This window comes from Juglans regia, chromosome 12 (assembly GCF_001411555.2).
Source record: "Juglans regia cultivar Chandler chromosome 12, Walnut 2.0, whole genome shotgun sequence".
Taxonomy (NCBI): domain Eukaryota; kingdom Viridiplantae; phylum Streptophyta; class Magnoliopsida; order Fagales; family Juglandaceae; genus Juglans; species Juglans regia.
The window spans coordinates 19,645,900-19,661,574 of record NC_049912.1 but is presented as its reverse complement, the minus strand read 5'-3'; the positions used below and the strand labels follow the sequence as shown (position 1 = coordinate 19,661,574).

At 37.3% G+C, this 15,675-nt stretch overlaps 2 protein-coding genes across 2 annotated transcripts; both read right to left on the bottom strand.

Moving 5' to 3' along the window:
• Positions 1 to 360: 360 nt before the first annotated feature.
• Positions 361 to 1,908, bottom strand: LOC108994731. Its single transcript, XM_018970058.1, has one exon. It carries the CDS (start codon positions 1,906 to 1,908, stop codon positions 361 to 363), a length of 1,548 nt encoding a protein of 515 aa, XP_018825603.1.
• A 10,173-nt stretch (positions 1,909 to 12,081) lies between these two features.
• On the bottom strand, positions 12,082 to 14,542 carry LOC108994779 (probable pectinesterase 67). Its single transcript, XM_018970113.2, has 5 exons — positions 14,088 to 14,542; positions 13,812 to 13,974; positions 12,969 to 13,175; positions 12,625 to 12,872; positions 12,082 to 12,466 (listed from the first exon to the last, which is right to left on the bottom strand). Exons 1-5 carry the CDS (start codon positions 14,372 to 14,374, stop codon positions 12,313 to 12,315), a joined length of 1,059 nt encoding a protein of 352 aa, XP_018825658.1. The 5' UTR covers positions 14,375 to 14,542; the 3' UTR covers positions 12,082 to 12,312.
• Between the last annotated feature and the right edge of the window lie 1,133 nt (positions 14,543 to 15,675).

Here is a 15,675-nt window from a genome sequence, read left to right as displayed (position 1 = left end):
ATGGGAGTAGGGGCCCCATATATCACAATGGATTAAATAAAAAGGAAATGAACTACTTGAAACACTTGAAGGGAATGAAAGTTGTTTCTGTTTAGCCAAATGACAAACTGTACAATGAGATTTTTCTTTGGACTTTACATTAGGTACATCAGAATGAATTGAGTTCATTCTTTGAGAGGATAAATTTTCAAATTTGTAGTGCCATAAGTCAAAATTTTGATGTACAGCAGCTTGGTTGGCTTGAGCTAGACTAGATGGGCTTGAAGGTGGAATATTGGTGCTGTCTGGTGGTGAAGACAATAGGTAATAGAGACCAGCATGGACTTTAGCAAGTCCAATCTTCATCTATGAAGAGAGGACCTAAATGAAACAAAGATTGTTTAAGAAAAACAGACAAGTGTCTGGCCTTTGAGTAAGTTTACTGATTGAGATGAGATTGAAAGCAAATGGGGGAACACATAGGACATCAATGAGAAGAAGAGAGTCTGAGAGTTTAACAATGCCTATGTGTGTGACTTGAGCTTTTGTACCATTTGGAAGTTGTACAAAAGCTTGAATGCAGCATGAAGAATTAGTAAAAAATGAGGTGGAGCACACAATGTGATCAGTGGCTCCTGTGTCCATGATCCATGGTGCGTGATGAAATGTATCATGCTGATCTTGTGAAAGAGCAGTGAATTCATCATGACTTGTGACATTGAAAAGAGAGGGGTTATGAGAGATGCTAGGACTGGAAAAACAATGATGATTACCTGCTAGATTGGAGTGAGATGTTGTTGAAGGGGCAGGTTCTGAAATAATTGGTGAGGGATGCACAGGTGGTGGCATGAGAGGTTTATTGTGTCCTGAGGTCAGCTGAGGGAATTGGGCATTGACAAGAGCCACGAGGTGTTGTGCTTGTGCTTGAGAGAGGCTTAACTGAGAGGTACTTGGTGCAGGAGATGCATCGCTTGCAACAACAGTTTGATCCATAGTGGAACCATCAAGAGCAACCTGGTTTGCAAAGTGAGCAGCGGGTTTTCCAAAACCATTTCCAAACTTGGATTTGGTGAATTTGAAAGTGGGTGGGAACCCTATCAGTTTGTAGCATTTTTCCTTTGTGTGTCCCATCTTCCCACAATGTCCACAAACCAAATCTGTTTTCTCCTTTTTCTTTGAGAAATTTTGATAAACAAGCAAGGCAGATGGTTCTGTGGTAGGAACAACTTTGTTTATTGCTTGCCTTTGCCTCTCTTCTTGTACAATGAGTGAGAAGGTCTTATCTAGAGAAGGCAAGGGGCTCAACAAGATAATTTGCCCTCTAACAGAATCATAGCTGTCATTTAAACCCATTAAAAATTTGAAAACATAGTCCCTCTGTTGAACTTCACCAACATTCCTTAAAGTATTACAAGTACATAAACCACAAGAGCAACAAAGAAGTGGTCTATAGCTATGTAGTTCTTCCCAAATGACATTAAGCTGGGTGAAGTAGTCACTTACAGAAAGATGCCCTTGAACTATGCCACTGAGTTTGTGTTGAAGGTGATATATCCTAGCTTCATCAGGCTGTGCAAAGCGCTCTATGAGTTTATCCCATATCTGTTTAGCTGAAGTCATGAAGAACACATTAGAGGCTATGTCTTTGGAAACTGAATTTAAAATCCAAGCAAGCAGGATGTTGTTGCATCGTAGCCAAGATACATAAGAAGGATCTGCAAGGTCAGGAGTGAGGATGGTGCCATCCAAGAATCCTGACTTATTCTTGATTGAAATGGAAAGAAGAAAAGATCTGCTCCAAGAAATGTAGTTGGGGCCAGTCAAAGGTGGTGAAATAATGACAGTGTTTGCATTGTCACTGTGATGCAAGAAAAATGGGCTATTTGGATCTTCTGTTGGAGAAGAAGAAGAGGAAGATGAGGAGGCCATAGGTTCAATGAAAGATGATTAAAAACGAGAAGGTATTGCAAGAAATTATTTCTGCTCTGATACCATGTTAGAAACTGTTAAAAAACAGAAATTGAAGATGAGAAGAAACTGAGTTGAGAAGAAACTGATTCTCTTTTTATGTCTTTTGATTACACAAGAGTCATATATATACATTACAAAGGAAAGCAGAAAAGTAAAAAAAAGGTATTGAAAAGCAACTTTGATTATGTACACAACATCAATTTAGAACTCTCTATGGACAGTATGGTAGATGCAGCTTTATGCATCGTGTCCCTCATGCTTCTCTGAGTGCAACCATGCATTTCCTCAGCTGTGATTCATCTTTTCTGTGCCATCACCTTTGTTGTTGCTGCTGCCTTTTTCTTTCCATGTACTGCAGCATACTTTATCAGCTTTATGCATGTCTTGAGTGCTGCAATGTATCTTAGCCATACTTTGGTTGTTGTCCTTGTGTAAAACTAGATTACATTGTATTCTGTAAGAAGAAGTGCAATGATTGTGGTCGATTACTAAAAATTTAAAAAATTATTATTAATATATCTAATATTATATCATTATTTTAACTTTAGGATGGATAGTTCAATGTGGATTAATATCTCTAATAATTTTGGCTTTAGCCAAAACCTCAATTCTTAGTAAAATTTTAGACTTGGCTAGACCATTGCCAATGCTCTTAGTACAAGTTTCCGAGTATAGGAAGAGAAGTGAGAAATATGAAAAGTCAGAGTGCCTCTAAAAGAGTTTGGTATCAACTGTGTATGTATATATATATATATATATATATATATCTGAGGTAGGCATTATATAATGCTATACACCACACTATCATCTCACTATATATAATGTGGTATATTTATCACCGATAAAGAATTATCCAATAAAGGATAATCTAATGGTGATAAATCTACTATATCTTATGTAGTATGATGAAAGTGAGATGATAATGTGGTGTATATAATTTTCCTTTTAAGAAATTCTCTATGTATATATCTAGCTAGCTAGTTCAAAATATTTGATGTTGAGCTTTGGCAATAGCTTAGCCAAACGCAAATACAAAATCACATGTTTTGGAGGTTGTCTTTGTTATTCAAGAAAGACTCTCATATTAGATTATGTAGATATTAGCCAAAATAATAATAAAATATTTATTATTATTTTATTAATTTTTTCCTAAAATTAATTTTTTTTTTATATATTTTGCAATTAATACCCACTACATAAGATCTACAAATATACACCAATTGTGTTGTCTTAAAATTGAACATCAACAAATATACACCAATGCTATAGAGATAAAAGGAAAAGGAAAATGAAAAGTGGGAGGAGAGAGAAAAATCAAGCCGTTGGGAGGGGGAGAGAGAGAGAGAGAGTGGGAGGAGAGAAAAAAATAGTCAAATAAAGGATGAAGGGTGAACAGTAGCTCTAAAAATATATAGGAACATTGTTCATAATAAGCAAAAAATTTGCATATGGCTAATCCAATGTAGTAGAAAAAGTGGGATTGTTAATATGTGTTTGAATTTGCATTTGGATAGACCAATACCAATTAGGGGTGACAAATCGTGTTTTTGGGTCATGTTTGTGTCATGTTAAGTCATGAACATTCGATTATATATGTCAACCCGAACCCGACTCGTTAAGTTAAACGTGCCAAACTTTCAAATCCTAATCCAACCCATTTAAATAATAGTTCGTGTCGTGTCGCCCGTTTAATAATTAATTAGAAATAAATTAACACAACACGACCCATTTAAACATGTTTTATGTAAATGGGTTGAACTAACACGTATAATTCATTTGACTTGATTTTCTTAATTTCATATGAAAGTTAAAATCTATATTTATTAATAGCCACAATATCTTATATATATATATATATATATCAATATTTTTCAAATTTTAACATATAATAAAATCAATATTACAAACCATACAATAACAAATATGAGCTAAGGTATAAAATTATAATCCCAACAATAAAAACATAAGCATATTGAAATAAAATCTAAACGGGTCAAAACGGGTTGATTTCGTATTAAGCGGGTTAACTCGTTATTAACCTGTTAATAAATCGTGTCTTAACGAATCAATCTGTTTTGACCCGAATCCGTTAACATTAAATCTAAACCCGCTAATTTTTTGTTGTGTTTATATTGGGTTTACGAGTTGTGTTACATATTGCCACCCCTAATGCCAATGCTCTTAGGGCAGGTTTGGAGGTGAGATGAGAATTTTGTGTTTTGTTTTAGTGTTTAAAATATTATGTTTTAGTATTATTATTGTATTGGGATTTGAAAAAGTTGAATTGAGATTTGAAAAAGTTGAATTATTTATTATATTTTATATGAGAATTTGAAAAATGTGTAATGATGAGATGAGATAAGATGAAAATTTTGTGTCTCATCCCACCCCCAAACCTGCGCTTAGTCATTTCAAATTTTCATCCGTACATGATCAATCCAATACTTTTAGGAAGGAACGTCTAGGTTTTTCTTTTCTTCATTTTTGGATATAATTAAATGTGTACATAATTGAGAAAAAAAATTAGGCTTGGTCCTGTAAAAGTAAGAAGTTATCTTCGTATGGTTAGTGAATTGTTCAAAAATAAATCCATCTTAATTAGCCTACAACCTTATCTAGCTAGGGTTTTCTTCAAGCCTTCTTGCGGCCATTTATCATTCGTTATCGGAACCAGTTGAAATTTTCTCTTCTTGATCTGTTCATAATCGTGCTAATTAAGGGATTGGAAGTCCACAATGGCATGCATGCACACGAAAGCATTTAGATTTCAACTACGTACGTGCATTAATGCATGCATCCTTTGCCCTCTATAAAAGGCACTGCTACTCGGTTTGCTAGCACCAAGCATTAAGAAGAAAGCTTTCTTCTATGCTTCTCTCTAGCTGATCCTCTGGTTTTGAGAAAAGATGGGAAAGGTTTCCTCGTACCTTGGTGTGATGCTGCTGCTATTGCTGGTGGTAGGACAGCTGGCTGAGTGTCGAAAATTGGAGAAAGTTGAGTATGCTGAGAGCATAAGCGGTGGTTTCGGTGGAGGAAGTGCAGGAGGATTCGGTCAGCGTGGTGGTGCCGGATGTAGAGAATTAAATAACAATTAGAAGCGGAATTACGACAATATGGTGACACTCCCGTGAGGGTATTTGTCCCACAAGTTGGTGATGAACAAAGGGAATTGAGTGCATTTGTTTGTGCACCAATGACCCCTATTTATAGGCCATCATGCACCGGTTGGTAAAGGGCACATCCATTGGTTAACCAATGGTAGCCCAAAGGTCACAACCTTAAGGAGTGACACATCCTATTGTGAAAAGGCACAACCATTGGTAAACCAATAGTAACCCAAAAGTCACATCCTTAAGAAGTGACACAACCTTTTGACTAAATCAAAAGGTTGTGTCTCTTGACACTTCCTTTAACATCACCCCTCATGGGAACCATCACCATGTTAGAGAATATTATTCCAAGGGGTACACCGTTTGGTGATCACACCCCTTAGAATAACATCTCCCACTTGATCACACAAAACGGTGATGATCCAGTTGAGTATTTTACCTTGGTACCAATATGAGCTTTCCACTACTCAACTCTCATCTGCAACTCTTGCAGATCGGCGTCAGAGCATGACAAGCCTCTACATGCACACGTTTTTGTCATTACCTTATCTGACCGCACCCTTTACCATATGTGCTCCCACTGACCACATATTAGGGGTGACTACATTTCACTAAAAAAATTTTTAGTGAATGGCATCAATTCTCCGTGACTGGATCAACAATCCATTCCTCTGTCACAATTGACGACTTCAGCCGAATACATAACACATGTATTGACCTGCGCTGAATTTTCGTTAAGTACTTCCTCTAGAGGCTATTCCTGAGGTTTTTCCCTAATCACCTTATCAACGACTTTGCAAATGATTAACCATTTACTTGGGTAATCAAATCACATTTCACTAAAACTTTAGTGAATGGCACTGAATTTTCGTTAAGTACTTACTCACCTGAGTCTTTCCTTAATCACCTTATCAGCGACTTTACCATGATCAACCTTTTACTTGATTAATCAATCTGCACTGAAATTTTATCAAGTACTCACCCTAAGGCCATTCCTGAGGTTTTCTTTGATCACCTTATCAGTGACTTTACAAATGACCAAAATTTTCATTTGGGTATCTCTATAACTCCAATTTTCTAGGCGTCCCCAGAATTTGCTGAGTTATACATGCTGACCATGAGATTGCTTCACCTAGGTTTCTCTCAATCCCATTCTAGTCACATGTTCTCTGAATTTCTCCAGAGATAAACCTTTGGTCATTGGATCTGCTACCATCTCGGTCGAGGAAACGAAATTAACCTTGACCTCACCTCTTTCCACTATATCTAAAATATAGTGATAATGCACATCAATGTGTTTTCCCTTGGAACTCTGTGTTCCACTTTTTATCAAAGAAATGGCAGACTGATTATCACAAAACACATTGATTGGTTCTGTGGATGTACCCAAATTTAAGCTTTCAACAAAGCGTTTTATCCACACCGCATTACTCACTGCAGTACTACAAGCAATATATTATGCTTCCATAGTAGACTTAGCAACACAGCCCTGTTTCTTACTTAACCAAGAAACTGCTGTTCCACCAAATAGAAATATATATCCAGTTATAGATTTTCTATCATCTACATCACTTCCAAAATCAGCATCACTATAGCCGATTAATTCTAGATCACTGTTTCCAAAGCACAATTTCAAATTTTTGGTACCTTGTAAATATCTCAATATACGCTTAACTGCTTGCCAATGTTCTTTACCTGGATTGGATTGAAATCTACTTACCAATCCAACTGCATGACAAATATCTGGTCTGGTACTTGTCATTGCATACATGAGGCTTCCCACAGCTTGAGCATAGGGAACTTTAAGCATTTCACTTATTTCATCCTCATCTTTTGGGCACATACTTTTATTTAAAGTATGAGCTTTGCAAACAGGCGTACTTAAAAATTTACAATTTTCCATACCAAATCTTTTAATTACTTTTTCTAGATATTTCTCTTGATCTAAATACAATAGATTTGAATTTCTATCTCTAGAAATTCTTATACCAAGAACATAAGCGGCTTCACCCATGTCTTTCATTTCAAATTTAGATTTCAAGAATTCCTTTGTTGCATGCATCATATCTAGACAATTACTTGCCAGTAATATATCATCAACATATAATGATAATAATGTTAATTGATTATCATTTTTCCATATGTATACACAGTGATCTAGTGGACTCATTTCATATCCCATTTCCAAAATGGCTTGGTGAAATTTCAAGTACCACTGTCTTGAAGATTGCTTAAGTCCATACAGTGACTTTCTCAACCTGTAGACTTTCTCTTTATGTCCTTTAATTTGGAATCCTTCTGGTTGAATCATAAAGATATCCTCTTTTAATTCACCATTGAGAAAAGCTGTTTTTACATCTAACTGATGTAATTCCAAATTCATCCTGGCAACAATGGACATGATGATCCTTACGGATGTGAACTTCGCCACAGGCGAATATGTATCCACAAAGTCTACACCTGGTTGTTGAGTATATCCCTTGGCCACTAACCTTGCTTTGTACCTTTCCAAACTGCCATCAACTTTAAATTTTCTTCTGAGAACCCATTTACAGCCAATAGCTTTTCTATCTTTTGGAAGATCTGTTAACTCCCAAACATTATTTTTGTTTATTGATTCTATTTCATCTTTCATGGCCTCAAGCCATTTATCTGAATCAATACTATTGACTGCCTCAGAAAAATTTTCAGGATCATTATCTAAATTTTCCAAACTGGTATTTAGTGCATAATGATCTTGAAATAATATTGATGGTCTTCTGGATCTTTTACTCCCACTGTCTCCAACATCAATGCCTGAAAATTGATTTTCATCTGACTTTCTTTTATTATTCTGGATTTGAATAATATCATTATTTTCATTGTCAGATTCTGTGGAGATCCGTTGATTCTCTAAATCATTTAATAAATCTATTTGATCAACAGGAGTAACAAGGTTCGTGTTTTCCAAGAAAACGGCATCCCTACTTTCTATCAATCCTTTTTCAGAATGATAAAATCTGTAGCCACTTCCGTTTTCTACATACCCAATAAACCTGCATTCCCAGGTTTTACTTTTTAATTTATCCCTTAGTGGCCTTGGGATAAGCACTTGTGCCTTACAACCCCACACTTTGAGTTTACTTAAGTCTGGTTTATGTCCCGTCCATAATTCGTAAGGTGTAAGAGGTTTCGCTTTAGTTTCAACTCTATTTAATATATATGCAGCAGTCGATAATGCTTCACCCCAAAAATGTATTGGTAGATCAGCATATGCCATCATCGATCGCACCATATCCAATAGAGTTCTATTTCTTCTTTCTGCAATGCCATTTTGTTGAGGTTTATATGGCATAGTATAAATATGTCTTATACCATTCAATTTGCAGAAATTGTCTAAAACTTCAAATTCTCCTCCTCTATCACTATTCAAACTTTTAATGGATCTACCCAACTGGGTTTCTACTTCTAATTTAAATTCTTTAAATTTCTCAATTGCATCAGATTTATGCTTGAGTAAGTAGATTTGTCCATATCTTGAATAATCATCAGTGAAAGTAATAAAATACTCCATTCCTCTATGAGTTTTTGTTTTAAAAGGTCCACACACATCAGAATGTATAATTTCTAGTAAATCCGTAGATTTCCAACTTTTTGAAAAAGATTTACTACTCATTTTTCCTTTGATACATGGTTCACATATACCAAAATTATCTGAGTTTATTTGTGGTATTAATCCACTTTTATACATTCTGATCATTTTATTTTTATTTATATGGCCTAATCTTAAGTGCCATAAATATGTACAATCAGTAGACACATTCAAATACTCAGAAATAGGTACTTTATTAATATCAACATTCAGTACATACATATTGTGATCTTTCACGCCTTTCACTGACACATTTCCCTTACTAATTACAACGGTTCCAGACTTAAACTCAACTGTGTAGCCTTTCTGATCTAGTACAGGCACAGATACTAAATTTCTACGAATACTAGGTACATATAGAACATCACTAAGTAAAATAATGGAACCATTTACTTTGAATTTACATGTACCTTGCCCCAAGACATCGCAATATGTATTGTTGCCCATATATACTTTGTGCTCTCCAGTTTGTTTATCTTCAAGTTTGACAAACATATCTCTGTTCCTACATATATGTCTTGTCGCTGCAGAGTCAACCCACCATGAATCTGTCACTGGTTCCACTAGCATTACTTCTGAGATTGTCATCACAATTTCCTTACTTTCTTGTGCTTTTCCTTTGTTAGGACATTGTGATTTGTAATGACCCTTCTTTCCACACTTAAAACAGTTTCCAGAAAATGGTTTATTTTGTTTTCTTTTTAACCATTTCTTTTTCTTGAACTGTTTTGGCTTCATCTTATTCTGTGTAGAACGCTTATCTTGAGCCATTAATAAATTGGATGATTCACCATCTTTATTCCTTCTTTTCATCCTTTCTCCTTCAAGTACTAAAAGTACTGGAAGCGATATCATTATTACTTCATTTCCACTGTGTGTTAAAGAAGTAATAATGTGATCCCAAGATGAAGGAAGACTATTTAGTATGGTTGTAACTTGCATTTTATCACTGAGAGGATGACCGGCATCATTTAATTCTTTCGCCATCAACTCCATTTGAAGTACATGATCGCCAATATCATCATTCTCTTTCATACAAGTCCGATTATACTTATCCAACAATAACTGTATATAAGTATCCGACCTTAAACCATACTTTGCTTCAACTGCATCCATAATTTCTTTAGCAGTTTCATAGTCTTCAAATAAAGGAATAATGTGATCACTCATGCAATGCAAAATTAAAGCTTTTGCCCATGCATTGTGTTCTATCCATTTATCTACATTTAAAATGCTGTTTACACTTTCATCATCTTCTACATTTCCTTCCCATGGCTTTGGTGTTGTTAATGTATATAAGGTTTTTTCATGGGTTAGAAGAAAAGTTATATGCCTTTTCCAGGCCCGGAAATTTCTTCCATTCAATTTTTCTATCCCCGAGGGATCAATACTTTTCTTCGGTGCCATGAATAATAAACCTTAAAAAATTAATCAACAAGAAGAATGTAGAAATAATAAATGTGTACTATTTAAATATAATAGTTCAACTGTGAAAAATTAAAATTATTACAAACTTAATTAGTAATAATAATAACCCTTGGGTTTAATCCAAGGTGGCAGCCTAGAAATTCTCCTATTATATTTTATATAAGGAGAATAATAAAACTGACGCCCCGATCGAGGATATCCACGACCTTTCCTTGATGTTTCACCTTTTTCAAAGAATTTCTGGCGGTAATTTCGATCAACAGGTGCTTTATAATAATTTGAATTGAAATTTGGAGCACAACGGCTTTTGAACGGACCAAATCGGGCTTGAAATGATCTCGAACGGCCCGATTGAAATTTTCTGCCCTGAACCGGTTCAGGAAACCGGGTGAACCGGTTCAGCCGGTTCAAGCCGTGTTCTGGAGATCGGCTTCTGGAGGCGGCTCGGTCAACGGCTCGGTCAACGGCTCGGTACTCGGCTCGGTCAACGGCTCGGTCAACGGCTCGGTTGTCGACTCGGCTTGGCGGCTCGGCTTGGCGGCTCGGCTCCAGAGGGTCAGAAACGGGCAAAACGACAATGTCGTTTTTACCGTTATTAACCTCCGTTGGCTGAACGACACTGTCGTTTAGCCTTGGAATGGTTTGAACGAGATGACCGTTGGACGAAACGGCACCGTTTCGTCCTGGGTTGTCTTCAACCTCACGCAGGCGCACTGCAGTGTCCCTGCGTGCGATTTCCTCAGCCCCGTCCGACCAAATGGTGGCCCGCGACGACGACTCCGACGTGCTCCCGAGGTCGACGACGTCCGGCGGTGGTGAGAGGCTCCGGCGACCGGCCGAAACAGTAACTTTGTGGACAAATGGGGTATTTAAATCACTATTCCTTTGTGTAAAATAATACCAATAATTTTCTTCAAAATAGTAACAATTTACTAAATTTTGAAGATTACCAGTATACTCTAAACCCCCCACCGTGATCTGAAAAAGTTTCTCTCTCGGATTTTCAAGCAAACGAAGATGATTAAAATATGCAAGTGTGGTTGCCAAACCAAGCACTTGCCTATTTATCGTCTTTGTAATGCGCGATAAAATTCCCTCTGACATGACCTGGCTCTGATACCACTGTAGAGAATTAAATAACAATTAGAAGCGGAATTACGACAATATGGTGACACTCCCGTGAGGGTATTTGTCCCACAAGTTGGTGATGAACAAAGGGAATTGAGTGCATTTGTTTGTGCACCAATGACCCCTATTTATAGGCCATCATGCACCGGTTGGTAAAGGGCACATCCATTGGTTAACCAATGGTAGCCCAAAGGTCACAACCTTAAGGAGTGACACATCCTATTGTGAAAAGGCACAACCATTGGTAAACCAATAGTAACCCAAAAGTCACATCCTTAAGAAGTGACACAACCTTTTGACTAAATCAAAAGGTTGTGTCTCTTGACACTTCCTTTAACATCACCCCTCATGGGAACCATCACCATGTTAGAGAATATTATTCCAAGGGGTACACCGTTTGGTGATCACACCCCTTAGAATAACACCGGAGGAGGCTTTGGAGGTGGGTCCGGTAGTGGTGGAGGTTTAGGTGGTGGATTTGGAGGTGGTTCCGGAGGTGGCTTTGGAGGTGGAGCAGGAGGCGGTGCTGGTGGTGGCCTTGGCGGTGGAGCAGGAGGCGGTGCTGGTGGTGGCTTTGGTGGTGGAGCAGGAGGCGGTGCTGGTGGTGGCTTTGGTGGTGGGGCTGGTTCAGGTGGAGGAATTGGTGGCGGATTTTGATCCCAAAATTTAAACCATCTCATGAATTGCCATGCCATGCTTGATAGTACAAAATCATGTAATCATAGCTTTGAATAATTAATGAAGCTACTGCTTAGTGCTTAATTCGTGTGAAAATAATGTATTTGACAAAGAACGCAATAATCAATTTACAGAAACGCAGATCTATCTTGGAAATTCAAATTGAAAGCTTGACGATATATTAATGCACTCGCATTCTACATTGCCAACGATCGAGCAAGATTCACCAAACTCTTACAACACTGAATTGCAAAATTATCATATGAATCATGTAACTTAAACTGGGGGATCAGCAGCTAATGCATGCTTGTCATCTGTAACCCCCGCAACATTTTTTTAAGAAAGTTTCTCTCTCTTTCTAGTGGCTATAATATAGGACGAAATTCTTCATAGCCAAACTGGCAGCCATTCCTCGCCGTTGATGTAATCTATAGATAAGAAAGGGGCAGCTTCTTTCTCGGTGAGTTCTTTGGACCATGGAGCACGCTTTTCTGACTCTGCTCCTGGTCCATGGCACTTAAACTCCGCGTGATATAGATTCCTGTTTTAATCATGCACACAACGTGTTCGGTGTTAGAACTCAGAACAATATATATATATATATATATATATATATATATTTTTATCATACTTGGTTATTTTAAAAAAGTTAGTAGGGTTGGAAAATCTGTAGGAAAATAAATGGTAAGGAATTCTTACTCTGTGGTGCCGTCATAGCTCCAATTGGTCCAGCCATGAGGTTCAATAGTATTAGAGAGGTACGTCTTTGCAAAAACCACTCTGGAATATGCACCTTTAGCTCTTCCCAAATACACACCACCAATGCCATACACCTTTCCTTTAACAAAAACAAACCCACTATTCTCATTTGCACTTCCCCTGTTTTGAGCTGTGATTGATCCATGAATCGTCACCCTCTTATCTGATATTACAAAGATCTCACAGCTCTGCATGATCACATAAACAATTTGTACATATCATTAATTAATTTGAGTAAAGAAAAAAAGAGGCGAAAGTGAGTACTGAATGAAATTTATGGTTACATGGAAGACGGATCTGCCGCGGCCAAAGATGAAGTCAATGGAGCCTTGGATGTAACAGTTATCGTAATAATGCCTGCCTTTGTAATCAAAGAGGGTGTTGTGTGTACTGAAGAATGCGCAGTGGTAAAATGCTACTTTGTCTGCGGCAACAAATGCTGCCACTGACTGATTCTGTGAGGTATAAGCAACCCCTGTGGGAGCCTCATTCTGCATTAATTGGAGACCCAAAAAACAAAGAAGTTAAAAGGGGAAAATTGAATGCAGAATGGGAGCCTCATTCTGCATTAAGATTGATCATTTCCCCGGGGGCGGGGGAAGTAGATCAGGGATTTAATTATGGGTTTTGCTATGCATCAGCCACTATTCACCCCCACACCCAACACCTGACAACTTTTTCTTTATTTTTTCAATGGGTGTAAAGTGTGTGCAATAAATAGTGGCTGATGAGAAGAATTATTTGTTAATTATGGTTGAAAATCGAACTATTTTGGTGATCCTTTGAGTGAAGCTTTTGTTTCTATAACATATACTATATGCCTTTTTACTGCATGTCTCCAAAATAGAAGTGTTCTATGTGAAAAAATAAAAACAAAATTTGAAACGTTCAAAGCATGTTGAGTCAAGGCATTAGAAAGCGAATTGTTTGTGTGTAAATGGGGAATTAGCATATTAACAGTTGAAAATGGAAGTTCTAGGCAGAAAAAAGGTGTAGAGTTAATTTTTTAAGTATGATTTGGCTTCGAAAAATGCAGATTAAATGGTTAAGAGAGCACCATTTAGCCATATCACATAATATTAAAGAAAGAAACATCTGTAAGAAAGAAAAAAAGATGCATGGATTACCTTGAAGCTAACACCGAAGGCAATGAAGTTGTGGGATTCGACCTTAAAAGTTGCAGAAGCCACGTTGTCAGAAGAGCTTTCGGACCATACAATTGCTGATCTTCCTCTCCCGTTTCCTCTCAGAAATATATAGGGCTTGTTTTTTGGGATATGCACCTTTTCTCTGCCATTAATCAAAATATCATAGATGGCATGCATGCATGCATGGTATTAGATCATCATTCACGTATGCCGACGCAGAGAGAGAGAGAGAGAGAGAGAGAGAGAGAGAATTACCTGTAGACTCCTTTCCTAAGATGAATGATAACCCACTGAGAGTTGCCTTCAGGAACAGAATCAATGGCAGCTTGGACAGAGTTGAAGTCTCCATCGCCATTGAGATCGACCTTTATCGTGCGGTTGGTGCCAATTTTTTGTGTCAATAAAGGAGAGTCAATCACTGTTTTGGCGTCCATTCCATTGACATGATCCAGAAAGGAGACAGAGACTACAAAAATGATTGCCAAGGCAATATGAATTGCTCTAGGGAGAGCTGAACAAGGCCAAGAACAGGAAGAAGACATGATACTTCCTGGGGGTGGCCTTTGCTTTGGTGAATCAGAGTTTTTGGAGGTTAAATATTTATGTGAATTTTTTTTGTTTGTTAAAAACCAATTAGTTTGGGGTCTTTAAGTGAAGAGGTTTCAGTTCATTTTCTGGTGCGTAGTCTTGTTTGGAAGGTAGAATTGAGTGTTAGAATATGAAATGGGGAAAGTTTGTTATGAAAGGCTCCCTATTTTGGTGGGCTTCCATTGGATCCTTTTGTGGTTCATATATACTTACTGTTTTCTTTTGGTGTAATTTTAGTTATTATGACACCAAAACACTTTATTTTTTTACACTTTTACAATATGTATGATAACAAATTAAGCTAATTATGTGAGGCACACGATTTTTGAAGGTCCCCCATATGGAACGATAATAGAGAGACATACAGCTCTTTCTCCTGGCCATCTTGGGTCAGGAATTGATTACGGCCAATTTAGGCTGGACAGTACTTAAAAAGGGCATGATATATAACATGTTTCATAATGATCGTGGCCAACAATAAGTTCATAAAAATCGGATAGAAAGAAAGGAAAAACTTCTGTTTAATGCCCGAAATAATTTAGGAAAATGCTAGTTTGCCCCCTCATTTTGACCACTTGTGTATTTAATTTTTTTTTTTTACTTAATGATTAAGAAAGTGATTTTTAGTGTTAAAAAATGATTTTTTAAAAAAAAACTATTTAAACATGTTAAAAAAATATGAAAAGAAAAATGAGAAAAAAATAAAAATACACATTTGTACAAGGCGGCACGCCGAGTGGTTAAAGTTGGGCAGCAACTAAGAGCTATAATTGGTTTACTTTAAGTATATATGTTCGTGTATAAGACATGACTTTCTGTCTATGTGACTGGAAGGGATACAATCCCATGGCCCATATGGCGCTCCAAGCCCAGCCCATGAGGTGCCATTAGGATGGGACAAGCAAAGGATAAGGTAGAATAATATGTAGGGGAAAAGAAAGGAGGTGACGGGAAAAAAGAGAAAAATGAGAGGGAAATAGGGTCAGGCATAAGGGAGAACGTCAAAGTGACTTAAAGTTAAATTCTTCACCAACCATTGACAGGGGTGAATAAAAGGGATCTGAGATCAAAGACTTCTGTGGCTTCTTCTTCTTTGTCTAGACTTCTCCTGGGCGACTGGAAGGAGAGAGCTCCTTCAACCTCTAGATGGAAAAGTCCAGCTTTATCATTTGTACAGTGAGCTACGAGAGATCGTGAGAGACTGTAAAATACTCATATTTATAGTGGAATTGCACCCCAAATGACCCATGGACGT

Coding starts and splice junctions, on each gene's coding strand:
- LOC108994731 (XM_018970058.1), bottom strand. CDS start 1,908: ATGGCCTCCTCATCTTCCTCTTCTTCTTCTCCAACAGAAGATCCAAAT.
- LOC108994779 (XM_018970113.2), bottom strand. CDS start 14,374: ATGTCTTCTTCCTGTTCTTGGCCTTGTTCAGCTCTCCCTAGAGCAATT. Junction 13,975..14,087: donor CTTAGGAAAGGAGTCTACAG/GTAATTCTCTCT, acceptor GATTAATGGCAG/AGAAAAGGTGCATATCCCAA. Junction 13,176..13,811: donor CCTTCGGTGTTAGCTTCAAG/GTAATCCATGCA, acceptor CAATTAATGCAG/AATGAGGCTCCCACAGGGGT.